This window comes from Tursiops truncatus, chromosome 5 (genome assembly GCF_011762595.2).
Source record: "Tursiops truncatus isolate mTurTru1 chromosome 5, mTurTru1.mat.Y, whole genome shotgun sequence".
Taxonomy (NCBI): domain Eukaryota; kingdom Metazoa; phylum Chordata; class Mammalia; order Artiodactyla; family Delphinidae; genus Tursiops; species Tursiops truncatus.
Window position 1 is genome coordinate 38,114,935 of NC_047038.1, and position 20,578 is coordinate 38,135,512.

Below are 20,578 nucleotides of genomic sequence, written 5' to 3' on the forward strand. Positions count from 1 at the left end.
CTCTCCCCGCAGTGTACCCTGAGGAGACTCAGGATGAGAAAACACAGGATACTGGCCCCAGACAGCTGAGGTGCATATCAAAGTGATGGTTTTAGTGAGCCTGGACTCTTTGTATCTTCCCATACACAGAAAAGCGCTAACTTCCTTAACTTGAGACGTCTGGTTGTCTTTTATTAACAGTAATCCTTTGCTCAGATTACCTGGTGTTGTTACAGAAACTCCTGTATATCCTGGCATCCCCCCTTCCTCCTCAGAACAGTTTTCTCAGCATTATCTGAGAGGCTGTCTCCCGGGCTCGAAGTCCTAAGAATGTCTGCCGAATAGGTTGTGCATTTTTTTCAGTTGACAGAAACCAGTTTGTTTCTTGTTGAATTGCCTCCTACCAGGCTTACATTTTAGCTTTTTTAAGTTTTGTTAACTCAGTTACTATGCATTGTCCATTTAATTTCTCTCATCTGAAATTTTGTTGATGTCTTTCTTCATCTGTCATATTTTTTTCTATTCTTTTTATCCTATGTTCTTGCCTTTTCAATTTATTTATTGTCATTAAAGTGGTGTTTCCAGAGCGATGAAAGATAAGTTCATATATAGCCATGTTTTAGCTGGAAGTCTTATTGCAGTGGGTACATATTTTATATTTTACTGAATACTGTGAAATTGCTTTTCAAAGTGCTGCATTGATTTATGTTTGTTTTGGGTTGGTCTCAGCCTATCCATACTGATGCTATTTTCTAGAAATGGCAGAGGGCACTCCTCTGGGCTACTTGTGGCAAGCCTCACAGACATGTCCCCAACTGAAGCCAATGCTGAGGCTGGACCAGCCCTTTTGGTTCTTATGATTGCAAGACACACCTCAGCAACTACTATCAGGGAACTTAGAAGAAACAAGGTTTATTACTCACATGTCCTGGAGGGTACAAGCTATGTCCTGCACCACTTAGCAATGTTCAGGGGGCAGGGGGAGAGGTGGGAGAGAGAGAGAGAGAGAATATGAATGTGTGAGCCTGGTGTTGCTGGTGAATTTAAGTTTCTTTCTTTGTAGCGAAGGAATTCGGAGATGAAGTAATAGGTAAGAATCAGATTTATTTAGAGAGAAACACACTCCACAGACAGAGTGTGGGCCATCTCGGAAGGCAAGAGGCAAGAGGCCTTGAAAGATGACATGGTTAATTTTTATGGGGTGGGTAATTTCATAAGCTAATGAATGGGATTATTTCAACTATTTTGGGAAAGAGGCGGGGATTTCCAGGAATTGGGCCACCACTTTTGGACCTTTTATGGTTGGCCTCAGTCAGAACTGTCATGGAACTGGTGGGTATGTCATTTAGCAAGCTAATGTATTACAGTAAGAGTATAATGAGGCTCAAGGTCCACTGGAAGTTGAATCTTCTGCCATCTTGGACCCAGTTGGTTCTAACCAGTCTTTGTCATGTACTATGGCTATATCATTCTTTTAAAGGTTGTGCCCTGCCCCCTTCCCTCCTGTTTCACTGGTGCTCTCTCTGCCTTTATTGGGGTTGATGGTGGGGTACTGGGGTTTTGAGGGTTCACTCTTTATTGGTGAAATTAAAACATAAAAGCAGGAATTAAAGCACAGGAAGGGAAAAGCAAGCAGTGGGTCAGTCAGTTATCTAGGTCCACCAGAGCTTTCCAATGAGGAAGACTCATGCGTGGGGCAGCCTGGCTCTTTATCTAGTTGTGTAGATGGCAATGTGTTCTTTCCAAGATGGATGTCTTTGAAATGGATGCCTCAGCAGTCAAAAGCTTAATGTCAGGCACTTACATTATAATCAAAAAAGCTAATTGTCAGGTACCTACACTACAGGGTTCCAACTAATAGTTGAAATTTCCCCAGAGCCACTTAATAAGTCATTTGTTCTTTCCCCAGGGAAGCTACCTCTATTTCTATTGTGTTCACTTACCCATTCAACAGGTAGTCACTGCTTCAGTAGTATAAGAATGACCTAGAATAGTGCCCTAAAGATAAGAGTGCTCAAAAACAAACTGACAAGGTTTTTGTAATTCTAAAGCTTGCAGTCCTAGGGCCATCTTTTAGCTCTCTACTTAGACACATCCCCTGGGCAGTTTTCCCTGATTACACCCTGCCCCACACATCCAGGCCTACCAATGCGATGGTGGTACGAGGGAGAGAATTACCAAATCTATTATTCTGTACTGCATGATTTTAATGATATGTGTATCTTGCCTGCTAGGCTCTTAGCTCTCTAGCACAGGGATTAGGTCTTTTTGGCCTTTATCTCCCAAATCCAGCATATGCTTGTATGTCAAAAATTGTTCAAGAAACTTTGTCATAAATTAACCCAAAATTTGATTTCAAAAGGGCGTTAGAGGTAATAGAGCATGACTCAAACAAAATTAAACTGTATTTTAAATTTATTTTAATACTCAGTTTCAGATATATTATGACATTTAATTACTTATTTGCTTTAATTTAAGTTAGAGCCATAATGTGCAAAAAAAGAAAGGAAATGTGTTTAGCTAGAACAAATATTCAGGATAAAAAAGTAGATACAGAAATATAGTGCTAATCATATACTGCATAGACTATCTTGTAAAAAAATGCGTGTATGTGTACACACACACACACACACACACACACACAGAGCAATGAACTAAATTTGGCAATGGGGTAAAATTTGATTCCTCTATAGTAATTTGAAGAGAAGATTTAATTGATTTCAGCTATGACATGGTTATTCACACACACATACCCCCAAGAGAGGCAGTTTTCCAAGTAACTTCGGGAAAATTAAAAATTTTCTGGTTCAAAACTTTTTAAAGCCAATTCAATGAGCTTCATCAAAATATCTAATATTGGCCCTGCTCACAAGCACTTAGTGATAAGTGTTAAAGAAATACAACAAAGTAATGGGAAACCAACTTAAGATTGTCTTATTCATTGTATACTTATTTGTTGTCTGTTTCTCCCACTTAATTCACTGCTATTATTCTAATATCTACAAGAATGCATAGTAATGAATACATATGCAGTACACAAACAAGTGCTTATGACAAGATATTATTAAATATGAGGAAGATATAAACTGATCCAGAATGGAAGTTATTTAGTCAAATGTAATATCTTGAATGAATAGATGCTATAATCAGATAAAGGTAAAATTCCACTACGATATTGAGCCTAGGCAAGCGACACTTTACAACTGAAAATGAAATAATTGTTGAAAAGGGATTAAAACTCTTTGGAATTTAGGCATGCCAAGCCCAAATCACTGGACTTTCAATTACAGATTCAATGACCATCTAGACACTAAACAGAAAAATTGTGTATGAAGACCTTGGTTCCAGCCACAAGTATGTCACTCTAAGATTTTGGCCAAGGAGACATAGTTTCCTCAATTATAAAATGGGTTATGAATACCTGCCCTGCCTTCTTTACAGAATTGTTGTAAAAATCAAGTACAATTGACATTTATATATTCTTATTCTTTAGTAATCAATTACAAGCAAAATGTCCTTATTACAATCAACACTGAAAATTAGAATGTCACTGTGGCAGACATGGAGGTGGGCCCCTTGAATCTCTCTTGAAATAAGAACATGCTGATCAAAAAGTTTTTTGTCGGCCTGCAGCTAATAGCACCTTCTGGGTCTCCCAGAGCATGTGAAGGTCATGTTTTCCTGGGCAGCCTCTGGCAATGACTTGGCATAATGGTGACTAAGACCTGGCCATTTCTGCACAACATGGGGCACTCTCCTCTGTGGGCAGTCTTTGCTCTGGATCTCATCAATGGGCTAGCCAAGCCTCTCCCAGAGCTGCATCTCAGTCTGATGCTTTTCCTGCCCATTCCTCTCTCCTTCCCTGTTCCTCTCACAGGTGTCAGACTTACATCATAGCCTGAAGGCTCTCCTGTCTATTCCTATTCCATCTTCCCTTGATCTTTCTAAGGCATTGCCTCCAATAAATATTAGCACTTGTAACTCTTGTCTTGGCATCTGAGTTCCAGAAGACTCAACTAACGTGGCCCCCCAAATCCCAATCTTCTGAAGCAACCTCTGTCACTATTATGAATGTTATATTTCTTTCCAGAGATTTTCATATGTATAAGCATTGTGAGCATGTTAAGATGGCTCTACTTCTTTTTCCTTTATCATCATCTCATGCACTTATGAATAATAGGTGATAAAGCATTTTTTAAAATGTAAGCCTCATACAATGCTAACCACCACCTGATGTTCATGGACTTTAACAACAACAGTGCCCGAGGAAACTCTGAAACATTTCTTGAGAACACAGCATTGAATGGCATGGCCCCGGTGAGAAGTGCCTCAGAGTCATCTGTGATCTTTCAATAACTTTTTAGGGTGAGGGTCATATTCTTTCTGCCCTCAAGCCTGTGTCCTCTCTGCAGAGTCTGTTTCTATGCTGGTCCTGGGCTTCATTTGTATTGTTTTCATTGATATCTCTTGCCTTCTCATTCTTTCTGGCTTTACTTCTGCATTAAAGCTACAATTACATAAATACTCCATATATTTCACATGTATGCTTTGGAAACATTTGAAATCATTGGGTACTATTAATTTCCATCAGCACTTTTTTGTTTTTAAACTTTACACCACTACAAGAGTTTGTTTATTTATATATTTTAACGTGGGTAAATCGGCATTTTCAAATTGTTTCTCTCTGTCTCTTTTAAATTTAACTTTTCAACTTGATTATAAAATTCCCTAGGGCAGAGAATGTACAGGGGAAGATATGCTTGGATGAAACTAGGCACATGGATAAAAATCTGGGATCTCTTCTTATATTGAGTAAGATCAATGACGTCTTTGAGCCTGTTTCCTCATCTGTGTTGTGAAACAGGAAGAAAATGTAATCCTCTTAGCTTTGAGTGGGGACAACATCATGACATGTGTCAAGTTCCTGCAAGACACTAGCACTAATTCGAGGACAGTTCTTTTCCTTTGAATGGAAGTCCACAAATGGAATTAAAAATTTATACTTTCACTCAGACTTAAGCTTCCTCCCTTTCTGTGAAGTTGCTAATTCCACTGGGCTTAAAGCTACTCTAAACAGAGTAGGCTGGAGATGGTCCTATGGCCATTTCACACCATACTAAAAATATTTCTGATTTCTATCTTTCAAGTGGTGTTCACAAGTGATTTGTTTTTCCATACCACACCCTTCCCTAAAATTGAATTTCCAGAATTACAAATAAAATAGAGCTAACATTCACCAACATCTTTAGCATAAGGAATCATGAAAACTTTGTAAATGCACAAGTCCAAACAATTTTGAAATAAAGGAAGGCAGCACCGAGTGTTATAAAGATCACAGATTTGGGACTCTTACCTAGACTTGTCAGTTGCCAGCTGCAAACATTGAAGCAATAGCTTCCGGTAACATTTGCTGCTCATCTGTAACATGAGCATAAGGACCGTGTTTTTGTTTTTTTCTTTAGAAGATGTTTTTTAAAAGCCAGTTTTTATTTTTTCATCTTATAAATATTTCTTCTGCAATTAGAGCTTTCAAAACCACAATTGATTTTCCAATTTCCATGATAGAATGTTTTTCTTTTCTACAGAATCAGAGAAGTAATCCCTTGAAACCACAGAAAACAATCTTTTGAAATAAAGGAAAAAAATGATAGAGGCATTGGATCCACTGAACTGAAGATGAAACAAAGACCAGGCTACATAAATGAGAAGTGTCTGTTGAGAGGGAGGGGCTGAGTCAGGTAACACTGTTCCCTGTGGATCCCAGTTTTATCCTTCCCGTCAATGAGTATAATAGGAAAATACTTGTAGTGTTCGATGATGTCTTCCACTGAGTCAAACTTCTGAAACACAGAAGAGAAAGTTAGTGAAAATTTAGGTACCTTTGTGTCTGTCGATTAAAGTACAGCCTAACATGCTTCGTTTTATTTAGGGAAGAGTTTAACTCATTTAATGTTTTTTAGATTGTAAAGGGGTATCAGAAAATGTTTTTATGTGTTTTTTTTTTTAATGGATGTGACAAAGAAGCCCTTGAAGGATCAGTGATAAGATTAAGGTAACGAAGGTGACCAAAAGTGAGCCCTCCGCAGCTCTCGAAACTTCCCACCCACGGAATGTTCACCAGAATCAGGTTACACTGGACAAGCTCCACTCTGTGGTTACATGTTCCTACCGTAAGCAGTTCGGATGGGTTAATTACACAGCAGTCAGCCACAGAGAATCCCTGGTGCCTCCCTTACCTTGTCCCCAACTGTGACATACTAAAATCTAGAAGATCAGGGCTTGACTTCACTTCGTAAATTAATGGGAAAGGTCTGCGGTGAAATCTCTCTCCTGTACACCCCTCTTGTTCTAAAGCATTCTAGACTAATCAGAAAGAACACTGATGGGCTTCCCTGTGGTGCAGTGGTTAAGAATCTGCCTGCCAATGCAGAGGACACGGGTTTGAGCCCTGGTCCGGGAAGATCCCACATGCCACGGAGCAACTAGGCCCGTGCGCCACAACTACTGAGCCTGCACTCTAGAGCCCGCGAGCCACAACTACTGAGCCTGTGCCCTAGAGCCTGTGTGCCACAACTACTGAGCCTGCACTCTAGAGCCCGTGAGCCACAACTACTGAAGCCTGCACGCCTAGAGCCTCTGCTCCTCAACAAGAGGAGCCCCCGCAGTGAGAAGCCCTCACACAGCAGCGAAGAGGAGGCCCCGCTCACCCCAACTAGAGAAAGCCGGCATGCAGAAACGAAGACCCAACACAGCCAAAAATAAAATAAATTAATAAAAAAAAAAAGGAAAGAATACTGATGACCACAGGGCTCCTGGTAGTTCTTGGCCAACTTAGGTTCCTTCCCTGGACTTCTTGTGAAATAATGAGGTGACAGTGAATCATTACACTTTTATGTTTCTAGAGATGTACAGATAAAGTGCTGGGGTGATTTAATGGAAAGTAAGATGATTTCAAGTATAGGGGAATCAGGAAGTGCTTTGTGGAAGATACAGACTTGAAATGGGCTACACATTCTGGGTGAGCCAAGTGGACAAAGTGGGTTTAAAGATCCTAAGAGCAGAGGAAGACGAGTGTGCAGGTGTTGAGAACACGTGGGCACAGATAGGAATTCTGATGAGTTTGGCTGAGTTCTTGAAAGGGGCTATTTGGAGATGATCAGGAAGAAAGAGCTTGCACGACCTGCCTTTTGTAACTTAGGGCAACACTGTGAAGTGAACAGGGAGGGAAGAGCGGACCTTCCCTGAAGAGCCAAGGGAACTGCAGCTCAGAGTGAAGACTGGCTTGCTTCACTTGTTACACAGCCAGAGGGCAGGACCAGGAATGCAATCTGGTTTTTCTGGACGTGTATCAGTTTCTTCCCTGATGCAGCTTTGCTTGTGGCTTGTGAACCCACTGTTCCAACAGAGCAGTGTCCAGATGATGCAGCCTGAAGGAGGGAGCTGCATTGGGGACGACTTTGATTCTCTTTAGTTTTGTACATCCTCCCTCTGCCCAGCACAGAAACGTTTGCAAGCCTGAGGGATACTCAAGAGGGAATGAGATTGTCAAGGTCCGTGTCCTCATGGGGATTCATGCATTGCATTCAGGCGGGGGCAGACAGAAAGTAATTCCCTATCCAGATAGATCATTTCATTTAGGGTTAATTTGCTGTGGAAATAATCAACCTGGGGCTTGAGAACCTCACACAGTCCTCCCGGGGCCTTCCTGATATTGACCAGTCCCTGCATCCATTCCATTCCTGTTCTTCTTGGGAACTGAGTCAACAAACCTCCACCCACACCCTTAAGCTCATTGAGTTGGTTTGTCTTTTCATCTGAAAAGAGTTCTGATTAAATCTGTAAGTAACTTGCCCCTCTGAGCCCGATACTGGATCTGTGGCAGAGTTTTCAATGAGATAACCTATTTGACCACCCCTAGTAAGTACACAATCAATACTAGTCTCTACCTGATGCTAAGGTAAGGTGGTTGTCCAGCAGGGACAGTAATTGTTCTGCTACAGTAGTTGTAAGTGGAGGGCTGTGGAGCCCAAATGCCTGAGTTCCAAGCAAGGCTTTCCCACCCACTAGCGGTGTGTCCTTGGGCAAGTTTCTTACACTCTCTGTCTCAGTTTCTCTGTCTAGGAACAGTGATGGTAATATTAGGACCTACCTCTGAGGGTCATTGTGAGGGTTCATTGAGTTGACATACACAGCATTTAGAAGGGAGCTCTTTCTGCAGTGACTGCTCAGTAAATGTCAGTCATTGCTATGACCTCCTCCCTTCCAAGTTTGCCAAGAACATGATGAAAGAGCCATGAAATCACTGTAGAAGTTTATAGACTCTCATTGTAAGCCTTTAGGAAGAAAGGAAGGACATTTTTGTATTTCATTTCTAGTCATAAATTAAGGACAGAATTTTCTTTCTCTTTCTTCATACTTGAAACAAAAAATAATTTATGAAAAGAGATTTTCCATGCAGAACTCTTCTACAAAATTGGGTAACCCACATGGCACAAAGGAAATTCTCTATCCTGGGATTAATCTTTAGAGGGAAAAAGATTAATCTTGCTTTATAATCTCAGTCCTGTTTTCTTTAGGATGGTCCCAAAATAGTGAACTCAATACTAATTATTTACAATTACTGCAGGGATGATATTTTATATGAAAGTGTAATTTTAACAAGTAGTAGGAAGCAAGCAAGGAAGGAATAAATAAGTTATTCTGTCATTTCTTATTACTGACTTCTAGTGATAGGCTAACAACTGGTATATTACCCTAAAGATAATTTTTAAAAAGATTATAATTAAGCTCTTACTTTTATATTAAATTCCTTTTTTCAGGAGGACAGCAAATACCATCCTAATATTAGATCTTAAAATTTGTTTAAACCTTTTGTGATTGCCCTAAATACCAATGATAGGCAATGTTTCACTGCCAGAAAGCTTAATCAATCTGTTTGGATACACACATGGGAGTGAAAGAAGAAAAGAGAAAAAGAGGAAGATAGAGAGGTGCAAAGACAGAAGGAGGAGAGAGAAGCAGACCAGGGAAGTGAGAAATCAACTCATTGGTTAATTGTCTCTGCTTCCTAGTCTTTGAACTTGAATTTATCAACTAAACGTCTATCATAATTTTTTAGCAACTTATCACAAACATTTGCAGGACAAGGAACGGTCCGATTAAAATTGCACGTTTCTACTAGACTCCACAGAAATGTTGACAAATGTGATTTCTAAAACTTGGCAGCAAGTAAAGCTCTGCAGGTTATTAACAAGCAGGTGCCCTGCGGGCTGGTCCAGAGCCGCCAGTGTTCTACCAGGTGATAAATAGGTGCGTGCATAGATGGGCAGAGATTAACAGAGTATCCCCTGGATGGCAGGGACTCTGCCTTGCTCTGCTCTGTGTCCTCAGAATGAAGCATTGAATCTAGCATAATGTAGGCATAAAATTAAGGCTTGGCCCCAAAACTGAACAAATGGGAGACCCGGGCTGAAAGGTGGCCTCCAAAAGATATCCCATGTCCTAATTCCTGGAAGCTGTGAATATGACCTTCTAAGCAAAAGAGTGAATATTACTTTACATGGCAAAGTTAGGATTACATTAAGTATCTTGGGAGGAAGGTCTTGAGAGAGGGGCTGATCCTAGGTTATCTCTAAAAGCAGATATCCTGAATCCTGAATCCTCGTAAGATAGAAACAGAGGGAGATTCACATGGAGAAGAGGAGAAGGCGTGTGACCTCAGAGGCAGAGATCAGAGTGATATGGCCACAAGCCAAGAAAGCCACAGTTTGCTGACAGCCACCAGAAGCTGGAAGAGGCCGGAAGGATCTTCCCCCAGAGACTCCAGAAGAAGGGTGGCCTGTCAATACCTTGATTTCAGATTTCTAGACTCCAGAACTTCAAAAGAATACATATTTATTGTTTTAAGCTACCAATTTGTGGCATTTTGTTACAGCAATCTCAGAAAACGAATATACTGGGTGCTCCCTGAATCTAAGTTCAGACACGAGTTTCTAGCCACATGGCTAGCAGAATGACCCAAATTTATAATATACAGCAAAATGGACCTTCCCAGTCTCATTCTTTGCAGGCATGTGTGGATTTGCTGGCCTTCTGTGCTTGTGACAGGTGTCGACAAGCTGTGCCTTCCCAGGGGACCCGTCCAGGTTTCTCCTGCAATTCTCATGGCTCCATGTGAGCTTTTCATCTGTGTCCGGGACACACAGACCCAGTGAAAGGGCTTTAGGGTATCATTTAAGAGAGAAATGATACTTAGCACCTGCCTCTATGTATCTGGCACTCTCTTTACAGCATCTCATCTTACACTCAGAATACCTCCCTTGGAATAGGTGTCACTGCATTGTATGTGGGGATAAAGTCTAAAGTTTGAAAGACAATCAAAAAGCCACAGGAAATCAAAATTATCCTTGAAAACCCTGTGCCTCATTACGTTTCTCCTGCAGAGTTGGACTAAGATGCTACTTCTTTATTCAAACACCAGATGAAGTAGCTAGTACCTGGCTTGCATTTAGCAGAGCCTTGCTGTAGCAAATTCTTTATCTTTTCTTAGAGATGGGAGATTCTTCCTCAGCAAGGCAAAGGGCTCGAACTGTGAAAGGTGTGCAGGAGCTGAGAACAATCTAGATCATCCCCCTCTTACACCAGGGCACGGCTTGTTCAGAAGAGAGGCAGGAAGAACTACCTGTAAATTGTGATTTTTTCACCCAGGGCCTGGCACACAGTAAGCTCCATGGAAATCTTAGCTTTTTTTCAACTGAAATTCTGGGCTGTTTTCAAATGGGCTGGGGATCATTTGCATTTGCTATGATGCTATCTGAGACTATGTGAGAAAGTCAATATTTTTGCAGACTATATTAAACCCCAGCTTTGGCATGTACTAGCTGTGGCTGTGGGCCAGTTACTTCACATTTCTGTGCCTCAATTTCACCATCTGTTAAATGTATCAACAGCACCTACCCCACAGGGTTGCTATGGGATTAAACCGATCAAGTTAATGAATAATTGTTAACGGCACAGAATAGTGCCTGTGCATAATAAACGTATGTAAGTGTTAAATAAACATATGAAAAGGAGACTCTTGCTTGGGGGTTGCATGAGAGGAGAAAATTCCATAATAACACAAAAAGTGTTAAAATAGGCATTTGAATTCTTTTTTTTTTCTTTTCTTTAGGTTATATAAATGAAAATTTATTTAGATTGAGAAAAAAATCTCAAAATATTACAATATTTTTGGCCTAAAAATACTACAAATATAAAACTCTAGGAAAATGATGTCTATTTTATTTTTTTAATTTTTATTTTTTAGTTGAAGTATAGTTGATTTACAATGTTCCAGGTGTACAGCAAAGTGATTCAATTATACATAGGCATTTGAATTCTTAAGGGGTCCTTGGTGACAATAATTAGAGCAGCTCACCTGAAAGCTGGTGGTCTAATCCAGGGGCTGTCATTATGACAACCGGCTGAGGCCTGCAGGGAACTGGCTGGCAATCTGATTCAACACTATTAGGAAGTTATCACAGGGTCACTGTTTCTTCTCTTTTATAAGCAGACCAAAGTATGGCTTGTTGGGAAAAAAGCTTTTTGGTTTTTTTTTAATGAGAACGTCTATGAGCTGGAAGAAAATACAGGAGGATAAAGGGATACTGAGCTGGAAATTCCATTAGCCATATATATCTGGACCTAAGGGGAACCATGTTTTAGTTATTGCCATGACTCAGTGATAATAATGAAAAAAAATCATAACTAACATTTAGCGATATGTCAGTAATCAGTGTTCTGAGTGTTTTACATTCATTAACTCACTAATCCTCATCACAAAAGAAAAAATTGGCTACTTCTCTTTTTAGTTTTGCTGTAACCCTTTCTTACTGTGGCAATATTTGACAGATTTATGTATTAATCTGTTTATTCACTCATGTTCTCCTTTATGCCAAAACATTCTCAGGCCGGAGCAAAGGATGGTGAACTGGTCCTATGGTAGGTAGCCTAGCGGGTGCTGACCACACCTCTCCAGCCACATATGAGTCTCAGAAAAGGACTCTGGGTCAGACCCTGGGTTTAAGCTGGAATCTTCACACACACGCCTTCGTGAAGCATTTTGGTAGCCCTGGCAATAGTCCTTATTTTGATATCTATTGAAGAACAATAGATATTTGTGTGACAGTTCTGGTTTCATACTGTTCCAGTTTTCTTGGGCCTCCATAATAAAGTACCACCGACCGGGGTGGGGGTAGAGCGACTTAAATGACAGAAATTCATTTTCTCACAGATCTGGAGGCCAGAAGTCCAAGATCAAGGTGTCAGCAGGGTTGGTTTCTTCTGAGGCCTCTCTCCTTGGCTTGTAAATGGCCCTTTTCTCCCTGTGACTTCACATCTGTGTGTGTCTGTGTCCTAATCTCCTCTTCTCATAAAGGCATTACTCATATTGGATCAGGGCCCACCCTAGTGACCTCACTTTACCTTAGTCACCTCTTTAAAGACCCTATCTCCAAATACGGTCACATTCTGAGGTGCTGGGGGCTAGAATTTTTACATAGGCATTTGGGAGGGGGACACAGTTCAGCCCATAATATATACCAACAGATAAAATTGAGGTCTGGAGATGCTAAGGGAGGATCACTGAATTATAGAAGTCTAGACTTGAAAAGAACATTTACAGTTGAAGAAACTAAAGCTCAGACAAGTTAAGTGACTGGCCTGAGCTCACATACTTAGTAAGTGGTGACAGAATTTGAACTCTGCCTTTCCCTCCCTCCCTTTTCCCCTTCCCTCCTTCCTTCCTTCCCTCCCTGCCTTCTTTCCTTCCTTCCTTCCTTCCTAGAAGAATTGAAAGACCAGCCTCCGTTTGCCCTCTCACTACCTGTGCATCTCTAGACATTTACTTAATTTTCTAAGCCTCAGTTTCCCTGCATCTAAGATAGGGATGACCATTATATCGAAGAGTTGTTGAGGGTTAAAATAAGATAATGCAGACAGACCAAGCCTAGCATAAACACAGCGAAAATCAATCTCCTTTCCCTGTTCTCTCTGATTTATTTATACAGTTATTAATTAATGCTTTAATTGAGTCATTCTTTTACCTAGCCACCTGTTAGCAGATGTGTACCAAGCACAGGCATGCTCAGTGTAGCACTGGATGCTGTGATTGAGGTCATATTCAATGTAGGGACACACACCTACCTAACGCCATCAGATGTCATCAGAAATGGCTGCAGTGGGAGTTCAGCGATGGGTGGGGAAGGAGTGTGGCATTAACGTGGGGCTCAGTGGAGGCTTTCTGGCAGGCAGAATGTAGATGTGTTTTACAGAATGAGTTGTCTTTAATGGGCAAAGCAGGATAGGGGTGCATGGAAGGGTCAGGATTGGCTGCCAGCCCCATGAGCTAAGACATGAGCGGGAATGCTTGTGGAAGGGGCTGGAAGGATTAGATTACATTCTGCACCTCCAGGGTGGCTCTTTCCAGTGCTGCAGTCAGGGGGATATGGGGGTGACTCGGCCAGCATCCCCTAGTTCTCCCCGTGTTGTTGTCCTTAGCCTGGAAAAGGGAAATCATTGGGTTATACACACCTCGTCTCCTCTGAGCCCTGTTCCCAGGGCAAACTGCTGATTCCTCTCCAGGAAGCGGATTTTCACATTGTAGACTTTGTTCCCATAAAACACCACCAACACATAGGGCTCCGCCCTGGATTTTGTGGAACAGTCTCGGACCAAGAAGGTGCCATCCTGAAGCAAAAGGAAGAACAATGATCTTCTCAGGCATCAGAATCAGAATCCAACCTCCCAACCGTGGCAGTAGTGAAGCTTGTATGCCTGAGATTCCCAAATGGCTTTAGTGTTTGGCAAACCAGTTCTTTATTCAATTTAATTCAGTAAGTATTTATTGAGGGTTAGTTTGCCTAAAGGGTTCTTAATTTTCTGAGAAGTGCACCAGTCAGATTACAACACCCCCTACTTCGAAATCTTCCAATATTCCCTGCTGTCCCCAGCAACACGCCGACAACTGTAGCATGATGTTCAAGGATAGATGCACCGGCATCTTCCCTCCTTGGGGGTGCCTCCCTCCATCTGCCAATGTTCCCATTTCCTGTTCTGTTGACGTTCAGGTTGTTATCCTAGAGACAGTGGGAGCCATCACAGGCTTTGAGCAGGAGAGGCTTTGAACATTATAAGTTGCTACTCTGCGTGGGGAGATGTCAACATAGGACTAGGGTCCCCAAAACAGATGTGGGGCTTCAAAGTCACTGGTGTCAAAATGAGTGAAGAGACTGTATGAAGGAGAAGAAAATATAGGCTGAGGTGAGGTAAAAGGATGTTCAGGGTAAGCAAGAAGAGACAGGAAGTATTCTAAGGAGATGTCTCAAAGACAGACAGAAACCCAGAAGCTTCAGTGTCATAGAAGTGGAGGGGGGGAGAGCGAGGGTTTCCAAAAGAAGGTCAACAGTATGAAATAGTCTGAGGGATGTGAGTAGGCCAACTATAAATATAATATAAAATAATCAGGCACACCCTGGAGAGTAGCTTAGGATGAAGGTCTGGTCGTAAAAGGCTAAGAAATGGAGCAATCCTCCTAAACATACACACACGTACAAGGTTTAGTTTTGTGGTTACATTGTGTCATTTATATGACGAAAAATACTGAAAAATCTGTAACTGTAATTGCATAGATTTCTGTGTAGGTGGTTATAAATAATCCATAAAGAATAAATCTAATTAGGTGTGTGTGGTACTTACTATCTATTCTTTATATAGATAGATATTATATATGATAATTTATATTTATAATAGCTGTTATATATATTATCTCCTCTATAGAATATATTTCATATCTATATGTTTATATATATCTGTAACTAATATTTATAGATATTATGTGTACATATATAATAATGATTATAATACTGTATAACAATACTATAAGTATATTAAATTTATAAACAATACTATAAAACTACAGTGATGCCATGATGATGCTGGCAGCTAAGGTTTACTGAAAACTGCTCTCAAGATGCCATGCACTTTACACACATTTCATTTGATCCTTACATAAAATTTGAGGAGGTATTTTATCCCCATTTTACAGGTAAGGGAATTAGGGTCTAATTGTCTAAGTGGATCCTCTCACACATCACAGCTAATCAATGGAATACCTGAAAGTCAAGGTGAAATTCTTTCTATAAATATACCAACCTCCACGTACATAAAGTGGATTCAAGGAATTTTCTGGAACCTGTTCTGCCAAAAACATTCAGCTGTAATTAAAGCCTTAAGACTCAAGCACATTCTTTTTTTTTAAAAAATTCTTTTCCGTTATGGTTTATCATAGGATATTGAATATAGTTCTCTGTGCTATACAGTAGGACCTTGTTGTCTATCCACTCTATACATAAAAGCTTACATCTGCTAACCCCAACCTCCCACTCCATCCCTCTTCCATCCCCCTCCCCCTTAGCAACCACCAGTCTGTTCTCTATGTCCCTGAGTCTGTTTCTGTTTCATAGATAGGTTCTTTTGTGTCATATGTGTATAACTGAATCACTTTACTGTACAGCCGTAATTAACACAACATTGTAAATCAACTATACTTCAATAAGAAAAAAAAATTTAAAAAAAAAAGACTCAAACACAGAACATTGCCAAAGATCACAAAGGGAGAGGAGGCCAAGACATGTGGCCAGTTTTGGGGTTTATCATCTTAGACTCTGCAATGAGTTTGTCACAATGAATCTGGGCAGTCCTGCAATTTGAATTAAATTATCTTACATAAATGGGAAACACGTTTTGACAAAACTAACTGAGACAAACAAAATAGGAAAATATGAAGTCATTCAACTGAGTTTCTGTTTCTCAGTGCTTTTTGGGAGGAGGCAGAAACAGGCACAGAGAATGGGGCAAGGGAGCGTTGAAAGTGCCCAAACATAGCTGGAAGGACATTATGTGGCATGTACATTGCCCTTCTAGTACCGTCCACACAGGGGTTCCCGGAAGCAGGTCTTCTAAGAGCTATTTTCCCTTGGGAAAGAGGCTAAGAGAGTGTGACCGACCGCTGATTAGCCAAGAAGAGACAGGGTCGGAGCTGGAACCACTGTGCCACCATTAGACCCAGCAGAGGTCAGTTGTGCATGAGATTCCCTGGGGAGAGGGAGGGGAGGGTGCTCCAGCCAAGGCACCACCCAGCCACCTATGACTCCCCTTCCAGAATGTAAAGAACTCTAGTGGCTACTAGAGGCAGCTGTGACTTTGTGAAAAGAGGACTGATCATGAATATAGATTCTGCCACTTTCTCTACCTTGTAATTGAAACCTTAGCATCGGTTTCCTTATCTAGAGCATGACATAGTTTCATTAATTCCTAATGTGTTCAAGATACTTTAACAACTGTATTAATTTCCTACTGTTGCTATAACAAATTCCTATGAACTTAAAGGACTACATCACAAATTTATTCTCTTACAATTCTGGGGGTTGAAGTCCAACATGGGTCTCACTAGGCTAAAATCAAGGTCTCAGCCAAGCTGTGTTCTTTCTAGAAACTCTAAGGGAAAATGCATTTCCTTGTTTTTTCCGGCTTCTAGAAGCCACCACTTGTGCCTTTACCTGTGGCCCTCTATGTCTAACTCTGATACTGCTGCCTCTCTCTTATAGGGACCCTTGTGATTATATTAAACCCTCCCCAATAATCCAGAATAATCTCCCTGTCTCAAGATTCCTAACTTAATCCCACCTGCAAATTCCTTTTCCAAATAAGGTGACATAGTCACAGGTATTGGGGATTAGAATGTGGATATATCATGATAGGGGGAGCATTTTCTGTTTACCATAGTAACTTACATATAATTTATCTTATGTAATTTTTTAATATTAATTCTAAAAGCTAGGCTTTATTAAAATTTTTTGAGGACCTATCATTTATTCAGCCATCCACTAATTAACTAACTCATTCATTTTTGTATTTCCTCATTCAGCAGTGACCATTGTATTTGTTAGTTGAGGATAGGTTTTGGTGTCGCATCAGTCTTGAGAGCCTTTCTACCATTTCTAAACAATCTAGTATAGTTCTCTGCACATAGTAGAGTAGTTGCTTAATAACTATTTTCTATTTGTGATGATGGTTGCAGTAGTCACTTGCTCTGATCACAAATATCACAGGTTTCCTCTTTTTTTGGTCACATGTAGCTTTGTACTTTTTTCACCCTCTTTGAAGTTAGGTCTGGTCATGGGACTTACTCTGGCCAATGAAATGTGAACAAAGATGTGGCATGTTAAATTTGAGAGGATGTGTTGAGAGGCAGTATGTGATTGGTGTGAGCATACATTGAGATGGAGCCTCTAGCAGTCTGGGTCTACTCACCCAAACCTGTCTTGAGCATGGAGCTTAAACAAAAAATAAAGTTCTGTTATGCTAAGCAACTGAGATCTCAGGGCTGTTTGTTACTACAGCATAACCTATCACATACTGACTATTACAGCATTCACGATCCCTGCTCCTTTCCTGAAGAAGTGAGACATAAAAACCCAACTGTACCTTGGGCAGACATGTAGGAAGGAGATGAAATTTGAACAAAGCAGAAAGATGGCACCTTCCATTGCAACCTCCATTTATACCCCAGCTTCCACATTTGATCTCCAAAATAGTTCCTTAGGGTTGATTTTACTATTTTCATTTAACAAAGAAAGAAACCTGCATTTACAGATACGTAGGAACTTGAGAAAGTCACGCAGCTGATAAGTGGTACAACCAAGTCTCAAATCTAAAACTCTGTTTGAAAGCCCACTTTCAACGACAACCTCCCCAACCATGAGAAATACAGGGTGAGGCAGGAACTACATCAAAACGCACTGCTTGTTACATCCTGTGACCTATGGGCAGAAAACCATAGGATGACTACAGAAACAACAACAGGAGAAGCCATTACCTTGTTCTTCTTCATCAATGCCTCTTCCACTGCCTGGCGACTGTATTCTCCAATGTACCATTCGTTGTGCCGGATATCCTGCAGTACAGGTTTAAATGATGAATATTTTAGGGTCAAAAGAAACGATTAATTATTAATTAAAATTTGTTTTTATTCCACTAGTGCCAAATCACAGTTGGATTTATGGGAGATACGCAGTATAAAATTTCTGTCCCCGGATCTTGAGTTAGACACAGAAAATGTAATGGCAGCTTAGGAATTACAAAATTGGCATGACAAAATCTGTCTGTCATTGAGAGTAACCAGAAATGTCACTCCATCTACTGAGAAAGGTGCTTTGGCACCAAACTCAAAATGGATAATAAACCATTTATCTGTCAATGCTGTCTGAACCTGTACCTGCTGAAGCTTATTGAGGTAGGATATAGATTGTTTATGATCCCTGTGAGGCCCTAGGCACCATAGAAACAGCAGGGGAGGGGAAGACAGGTACAGATTGAGAGCATCTTTATGCCAATTGCCTAAAGTCCCATGTAGTAGTACTGGGATTTGAACCCTAGTCTGTCTGGCTTTCTCCTTGTGCCATACTACCTTATTTATACTAATTTATTTCTTTTGATTGTAAAATCCACATAACAGAGAGAAGGAAGGGCAGTCAGAGATGCACCATGGATCTGCAATGCCTTTACCGAGTCCCAAGGATAATAATATTAAATAATCCTTTGCATGAGTCCAACGTCTCCAAGGATATCCCTCATTCATTATCCCAGTCCATGCCTGCAAGAATCCTGTGAGGCAGGCATTGCCAGGACAGTGGAGGCTCAGGAAGTCAACTTCTGTTACATGTGGCAAGAACTAGGGATGTGACCTCAGGTCTTTGGTCTCCCAAAGTACCTGGTCCTCCCAGCACAATCTTGATCCTTCCAATGATGGGTACAGCAAACATATGTGAGCGCCACTGGGAAAGGCATGAGTTAGCTTCCCTCCCAACTCTCCAGCCTCACTTCCTCTCCCTGCCCTGCTCCCCAGTCTGAGGACAAGCCAGATGTGCTTGCTGTTGTCTAGACACACACAGCTTCAAGGCTTGGCATGAGCTAGCCCCGCCGCCTGCCTGGAATCCCTCCTTCTCCTCACTCTCCTTCTCCCTGGCTCTGCCATGCTCTTCCATCAAGTTTTGGGGCAAAGTCACCTCTTATATGAGGCCTCCTTTGGAATGAATTCCTTTACCTAGTCCCTACCCCTAGCAGAGGGTTGGTGCCGGAAGGTCCAGAGGCAGGACCTGTTCCACTCCAGCAAAGCCAGGCAACAGGCTCCAGAAACAAAGGGCAGCTCAGAAAGGGCATCTCTCTGCAGAACTGGGAGCTCTCTGAGCTGATAGTGGTCTGCTGCTTCTGGGGGCCTCTCTGCCAGTCCCGGGGCTTGGCAGGGCTCCGTCATGGTGTGCTTCATCTACTCTGATTTTGTTTATTTGTTCAAGCTGGAAGACACTTAGAGGTTTTATAACCCCGTACTTCTCCAGGTGTGATCATGAGTGCTGGCTGGTGAGTTTAGGTGCTGCTCAAACACAGAATTAGATAACTCTGAATTACCTGGGGCGGGTGGGAAGTGGTTCCCTTTCAGTTCTCTTTCTAGCCCTTTGAATAATCCAAGAGGGGCATTTCATTTTGGTGCTATTTTGTCCTTAATATCTCTCTGGTATTTCTAATCTCTCCTTATGCTGAGACTCATTAGCGAGTGATGGCATCCTGCTACAATTTTTTTTAACATCTTTATTGGAGTATAATTGCTTTACAATGGTGTGTTTGTTTCTGGTTTATAACACAGTGAATCAGCTATACATATACATATATCCCCATATCTCTTCCCTCTTGCATCTCCCTCCCTCCCACCCTCCCTATCCCACCGCTCCTGCTACAATTTAATAGCCTTGTTTTGTTTGAGCTACAATAAAATTTTTTTCAAAAATGTGATAAAATATACACATCATACGATTTACCACTTAACCATTTTCAATTGTTCGTACAATGCAGTGGCGTTGAGCACATTCACATTTCTTTGCAGCCAGCATCACGATCCAGCTCTAAAATATTTTCATCATCCCAAACCGAAACTCTGTACACATTCGACAACAACTCCCATTATCTCCTCCCCTAGCCCCTTGTAACCATCATTCTACTTTCTGTCTCTATGAATTTACTTATTTTACCCTCATATAACTAGAATCATATATTTGTCCTTTTGTGTCTGACTCATTTCACTTAGTATCATGTTTTTAAGGTTCATCTATGTTGTAGCACCTGTCAGAATTTCATTCTTTTTTACAGCTGAATAATGTTACTACATTTTCTGTATCCATTTATTTGTTGATGGACATTTGGGTTGTTTCTACCACTTGGCTATTATAAATAGTGCTGCTGTCAACATGGATGTACAAAAATCTGTTTGAGTCCCTGCTTTCATTTCTTTTGGGTATATACCTAGAAGTAGAATGCTGCAATTAGTTTTAATACTACTTTCTGGGACTTCCCCGGTGGTGCAGTGGTTAAGAATCCACTGCCAATGCAGGGGACACAGGTTCGATCCCTGGTCTGGGAAGATCCCACATGCCGCGGAGCAGCTAAGCCTGTGTGCCACAACTACTGAGCCTGTGCTCTAGAGCCTGCGAGCCACAACTACAGAAGCCCG

General features: G+C 41.1%; 1 protein-coding gene across 1 annotated transcript in view; it reads right to left on the reverse strand.

The window, feature by feature from the left end:
- Positions 1-5,462: 5,462 nt before the first annotated feature.
- Positions 5,463-20,578, reverse strand: part of CLNK (cytokine dependent hematopoietic cell linker) — a 182,749-nt gene continuing 167,633 nt past the window's right edge. Inside the window, exons 17-19 of the mRNA XM_019928012.3 lie at positions 17,894-17,971; positions 13,549-13,704; positions 5,463-5,819 (exon numbers count right to left, since the gene is read on the reverse strand). Coding sequence (XP_019783571.2) covers positions 5,673-5,819; positions 13,549-13,704; positions 17,894-17,971 — 381 coding nt within the window. The 3' untranslated portion in view covers positions 5,463-5,672. The remainder of the gene's footprint in view (positions 5,820-13,548; positions 13,705-17,893; positions 17,972-20,578) is intronic.